Source organism: Caretta caretta, chromosome 12 (genome assembly GCF_965140235.1).
Source record: "Caretta caretta isolate rCarCar2 chromosome 12, rCarCar1.hap1, whole genome shotgun sequence".
Lineage (NCBI taxonomy): Eukaryota > Metazoa > Chordata > Testudines > Cheloniidae > Caretta > Caretta caretta.
The window spans coordinates 43,952,939-43,958,938 of record NC_134217.1 but is presented as its reverse complement, the minus strand read 5'-3'; the positions used below and the strand labels follow the sequence as shown (position 1 = coordinate 43,958,938).

The 6,000-nt window shown below is 53.0% G+C and overlaps 1 protein-coding gene across 4 annotated transcripts in view; it reads right to left on the bottom strand.

Moving 5' to 3' along the window:
* Positions 1-2,007: 2,007 nt before the first annotated feature.
* The window catches only part of TAT (tyrosine aminotransferase), a 72,092-nt gene continuing 68,099 nt past the window's right edge, over positions 2,008-6,000 (bottom strand). For all 4 annotated transcript variants that reach the window (XM_048816971.2, XM_048816970.2, XM_048816973.2 and 1 more), the window contains 2 exons: positions 3,678-3,776; positions 2,008-2,860 (listed from right to left, as the gene is read on the bottom strand). In XM_048816971.2, the coding sequence (XP_048672928.1) occupies positions 2,717-2,860; positions 3,678-3,776 (243 nt within the window). In that variant the 3' untranslated portion in view covers positions 2,008-2,716. The remainder of the gene's footprint in view (positions 2,861-3,677; positions 3,777-6,000) is intronic.

The window sequence follows — 6,000 nt, the reverse complement described above, 5'->3', positions numbered from 1 at the left end:
GCTGTGTACGAGGGCGGGGTGGAGGTAGATGGTGTGTGTGGAGAGGGGTGGGCTCTGTACGAGGGTGGGGTGGAGGTTGATGGTGTGTGTGTGGAAGGGGTGCGCTGTGTACAAAGGCCGCGTGGAGGTTGATGGTGTGTGTGTGGAGAGGGGTGGGCTGTGTAGAAGGGCAGGGTGGAGCTCAGTGATGTGTGTGGAGGGGGGTGGGCTGTGTACGAGGGTGGGGTGGAGGTTGATGGTCTGTGTGGAGGGGGGAGGGCTGTGTACGAGGGCGGGATGGAGGTTGATGGTGTGTATGGAGGGCGGTGGGCTGTGTAGAAGGGCCGGGTGGAGGTTGATGGTGTGTGTGTGGGGAGGGGTGGGCTGTGTAGAAGGGCGGGATGGAGGTTGATGGTGTGTGTGGAGGGCGATGGGCTGTGTACGAGGGTGGGGTGGAGGTTGATGGTGTGTGTGGGGAGGGCGGTGGGCTGTGTACAAAGGCCGCGTGGAGGTTGATGGTGTGTGTGTCAAGAGGGGTGGGCTGTGTAGAAGGGCGGGGTGGAGGTTGATGGTGTGTGTGGAGGTGGGTGGGCTGTGTACGAGGGCGGGGTGGAGGTTGATGGTGTGTGTGTGGAGGGGGTGGGCTGTGTACGAGGGCGGGGTGGAGGTAGATGGTGTGTGTGGAGAGGGGGGGGCTGTGTACGAGGGTGGGGTGGAGGTTGATGGTGTGTGTGTGGAAGGGGTGCGCTGTGTACAAAGGCCGCGTGGAGGTTGATGGTGTGTGTGTCAAGAGGGGTGGGCTGTGTAGAAGGGCGGGGTGGAGGTTGATGGTGTGTGTGGAGGTGGGTGGGCTGTGTACGAGGGCGGGGTGGAGGTTGATGGTGTGTGTGTGGAGGGGGTGGGCTGTGTACGAGGGCGGGGTGGAGGTAGATGGTGTGTGTGGAGAGGGGTGGGCTGTGTACGAGGGTGGGGTGGAGGTTGATGGTGTGTGTGTGGAAGGGGTGCGCTGTGTACAAAGGCCGCGTGGAGGTTGATGGTGTGTGTGTCAAGAGGGGTGGGCTGTGTAGAAGGGCGGGGTGGAGGTTGATGGTGTGTGTGGAGTGCGGTGGGCTGTGTACAAGGGCCGGGTGAAGGTTGATGGTGTGTTTGTGGAGAGGGTTGGGCCATGCGTGAGGGCGGGGTGGAGGTTGATGGTGTGTGTGGAGGGCGGTGGGCTGTGTACAAGGGCGGGGTGGAGGTTGATGGTGTGTGTGTAGTGGGGGTGAGCTGTGTACGAGGGTGGTGTGTAGGTCGATGGTGTGTGTGGAGGGCACTGGGCTGTGTACTAGGGCGGGGTGGAGGTTGATGGTGTGTGTGTCAAGAGGGGTGGGCTGTGTAGAAGGGCGGGGTGGAGGTTGATGGTGTGTGTGGAGGTGGGTGGGCTGTGTACGAGGGTGGTGTGTAGGTCGATGGTCTGTGTGGAGGGGGGAGGGCTGTGTACGAGGGCGGGGTGGAGGTTGATGGTGTGTGTGTGGAGGGGGGTGGGCTGTGTACGAGGGCAGGGCGGAGCTCAGTGGTGTGTGTGGAGGCCGGTGGGCTGTGTACAAGGGCCGGGTGGAGGTCAGTGGGGTTGTGGAGGGTGGTGCAGAGGGCAGCACTGAGGTCAATTGTGGCCATGAGTGGAGCGGGAGGGATGTTCATTTCTGTGAAGGGCAGTTTCTGGGGTGCCTGGGGCTGGCTCTACCATGTGTCTGTGTCTTTAGGGGTTTGGTAGGTGAAGTTTTAGGGCTGAAAACCTGATGATGTTCAGTGTAGTCATCAGCACATCTTCCAAGGGAAAATGCTTCGGCAGAGAGGTGCTGGGGGGTTCAGTAGTTTTGTCTGGTATCAAAGTGAAATGTATGAAGATCACGGTCCTGTCTGGTCTCTGTTCCAGCCTCAGGCTGGTGTGGAACAGCCAACAAAAAGTGTCGATGGAAGAGGAACCGTGCCTCCAGATGTCCAGGGCAGATACAGAAGCAGCCCCAGCAGGGCGGGTCACAGCACAAGGCCAGGCACATCCGAACATTTATTAATAAAATAGTTACAATAATTTATGCCCTTTGCAACACCAAGGGCTGAGTACACAGAGCTCCTGCTCCTTAGAGAACATAAAGGGGAGACATCAGGAACAGTCATTGACATTCTGTGGTACAGACAAACAAGGGTCCATCATGCCACATGTACACCAGACCGTCCAGTACTGCTCCAGCCAGAGAGAGGCTGAGAACTCTGCTCCGACACATGCATGGCTCTGTCAGTGGAAGAGTCCAGCTCAGCATCTCATGTAACTGCTAGTGAAGGGAATTAGAAGTTGTCATCTTGCATTCAGCGTGGGATCTCCCAGCTACTGCCCTGCAATAACAGAGACCCTCAAACTGAACAGCTAAGTGACGGTTCCCACATACTACAACTGCCTGCCTGAGTGGAAGCCGCAGGCCCTGTATGAAGGATGTTGCGGTTCACTGACACAGACCAGAGCATGGGCTCCTGGTGGGTAGTGGGACACTGGGTGCCTGAGGGTTTGTGAATGGGGTAGAATGATGGCTGCTGGATCCCATGAGCCCAGGGAACATGCAGAATCTCTGCAGGATTGTAGTCTGCTCCAGTTGCATTAGGTGCAATGGGATGTAGGTGCTGACCTGAGGGCAGCCCTGCCCTGCCCACTGCTGCTCATTTACGGGTGGCTGAGCGGAGGCAGAGTAGAGAGCACTCCTGGCTACTTGTCACATTCCAGGTCCTGGGCCCCCTCGTTGTCCTGGTAGTGCCTTTCACAGAACTCCTGGATGCGACTGCAGGCCTCCACCATCATCTCCTCGGGCACCGTTAGCACCACCCGGAAGAAATTGGGGTACTCAAAGCACTGAAATGAACCATGGGAAAAGGCTGGTTAGTTGGGCAGGGGTGAAACTGGGATCTCAGACCCCTGCCCTGCCAGGTCCCCAGCTGTGTCCCACGAGCAAGCACAAACCACAGGGATAGGCCTAGCCAGATGGAAGAAGCATAGCACTGTGGCCAGGAGCTGTGGGATCTAATCCTGGCCCATCAGCATCTCCATCAGTAAAATGCCTTTCACAGTGCAAACCTCCTGTGGCTGCTGCGTCAGCAAGGAATGGTGAGACCCTCAGGGGAAGGGGCTGTAAGCAAAGAGCTGGTGGGGTTGAGCTCGGTAGCCCCCGGGCAGGACCCAGAGAACAGGCTGGAGGGAGCTGAGGACCGTCAAGGCTCAGTGAGCGGCTAAGGAACTGGGTGGGTGACTGCGGGCAATGGGAGCGGGAAGGGGAGACGTGCAGCAAGGCTCCAGCCTTGTCCCTGCACCATGAATGGGGCCGCAGGGGGTTTGCACAGGGCATTGAACTGAGCTAGTGCGAACTCTGCAGGGAGCTGCTCTTGTGCGAAGCAGAGAGGACACAGGGCTCAGGAACACACGGGATGCACAGCAGAGGGGCAGACTCTGCAGTCTGAGAGACAGGATAGCAGCTACCTGGGGCCTGGCTAGGGCAACGAGTGACCATTGCAGCACTGCCCAGGGCTTCTGGCAAACCACATGACACCCAGCCCCCTCCCCCCAATGCCCCATGCTCAGAGCTCCCAGCCCCCCACTGGGTGCCCCAGGCTCACAGCTCAGAGCACTCCCCCAGACTCTCTACACGTGTGGCTGCTCTGAGGGGAACACTGACCGAGGCTGGCAGGCAGAAGACTGACTGCTCTAAGATCAGCTGTTCGGTGAACTCCACGTCATTCTCAAACTTGGGGAAATGCTCCATTTCAATTCCAACCTGCAGCGCAGAAATTTAGGGATGTCAGAGGCCAAGGCTGGATAGGATTGCACCAGAGCATCCCTCCTCCCCACCCCTATGCAGCCCCATGCCCTCCACATCCCTCCTTCACCCTGCCCCGAAGCCTATAGAGCCCCATGCGCCCCACATCCCTCCTCCCTGCCCCTATGCAGTCCCGTGCCTCCTGCATCCATCCTTCCCCTGCAGCCTATACATTCCCATGCCCCCGTCCTCCCCCCGCAGCCCTATACAGCTCCATGCCCCTGGTATCCCTCCTCCCTCCTGCAGCCCATACAGCCCCGTGCCCCCCACATCCCTCCACCCCCTCGGCAGCATATACAGCCCCGTGTCCCCTGCATCCCTCCGCCCCCCTCCCCCTGCTGGCCCTATACAGCCCCATGCCATGTGTGTGAAACTGAAGGCTGTATTTGTGCTTGCAGTGTGCCTCACCCGCCCCACCCCCCATGCTCTATAATCACTAGGCTAGCAGTGGTCTCACAAACAGGGTCTGCCACACTACATTAACCTCAAACTCTGAAGCAGGAAACCTCAATCCTAGCTGAAGGCAGCTGCAAACACATTGTCATTCCCCACTATTGTTACTGACAAGGTGGGAGGGCCTGTCAAGGAAGGAGAGGGAGTACAGCGGGGAGGGTGACTCCATTAAAGAAACCATAACCTGTTTTAGAGTTACTGATAGCTCAGAAGCACCAGCTCTTCAATGCACATGGTTCAATGTGCTGTTAATGCCCAGGAGGGGGCAGTGATGGGGATCTGTTACAGACCAGAGAACTGGTTGAGTAACTTCTTAAGCACTTGTCTGTAATATGTGGAAAGAAAAATGGTTGTAATGGGGGACTTCAGTTGAGAAGACATGCTAGAGGTCCCATGCAGCCAGAAGTAAAACTCCATTAGAGTTTGCAAAACATTTTGATGCTGATTTTCTAACACAAAGGGACTGCAGCCAGCAGGAGGTAACTCTATTCTGGACCTCATTGTGATGGATAATGATGGACTGTTCACTGAACTGGAAGTTGGTTGTTACCTAGGGACCAGCAATCATGACCTGATTACATTCATTATGGGCAAAGAGAGGAAGGTTCTGACCAATAATATGTATATATATATGTGTGTATGTATATATTTGGTGCTTCAAAGGGGCTAATTTCCCAAAGCTGACAGAAATTATGAGTGAAATTTACACAGAAAAATGTGAATGAAAATTCTCAGTTGTTTAAGAAGAGTTTACTAGATGTCAAAACGCCATGAATTCACGATCAAGAAAGAGGAAAACTTTGGCCAAAAGCCAGTGGCAGAATAAAGTCAGCAATCAGAAATAAAAAGACAATATATTACAAATGGAAAAAGGTTAAAATAGTTAGCAATTGATATAAATTAGAAGATGAAGTACAGAAAATTGATAAGGGAAGCTAAAGACATCAAGGGACATTCATGGCTGGCATGCCTAAGGAGAATAAGGAGGATTTTTTTATGAACAAAAGAAATTCTAACAATGGTATAAGTCCATTATTAGAGGGAGATGATAACATTGTTAATAATGATGTAGAAAAGGCAAGGGTATTTAATAGATTATTTGTTCTATATTTGGAAATGAGAATGATGAGGTACTTATATTATATGAGGATGATGAGCTACTTTCCAGTCTACTAGTAACAAAAGAGGATGATAAACAGCATCTACTAGAGATAAAACATTTTAAGAACAGCAGACCTGGACAACTTGTAGCTAAGAGCCCTAAAAGAGCTGGCTGATCAGATCTTTGGCCTGCTGGTTCATTTTTAATAAACCATGCAGTTCTAGGGACATTCCAGAAGACCGGAAGAGTGTTCACGTTGTGTCAATTTTCAAAAAGGGCAAGTGGGATGACTCAGGCAACTATAGACATCCCACTCAGAATAACGGTAAAGATGATTCAGCTGACAAAGAATTAAAGAACAGGGATATAACTAATGCCAGCCAATGTGGTGTTTACAGAAAATACATCTTGTCAAGCAAACTGGATTTCATTATTTTATGAGATTAAAAGTTTGGTTGAAAAAGTAACTGTGTATTTAGATTTTTGTTAAGTCTTTGATTTAGTACCGCATGACACTCTGATAAAAAAGTTAGCAATATCTATAAAGAATAAGCACACGATAAATGGATTAAGAACTGTCTAACTGACAGAGCTCAAAAAATAGTTGTCACTGGGGAACAGTCACTG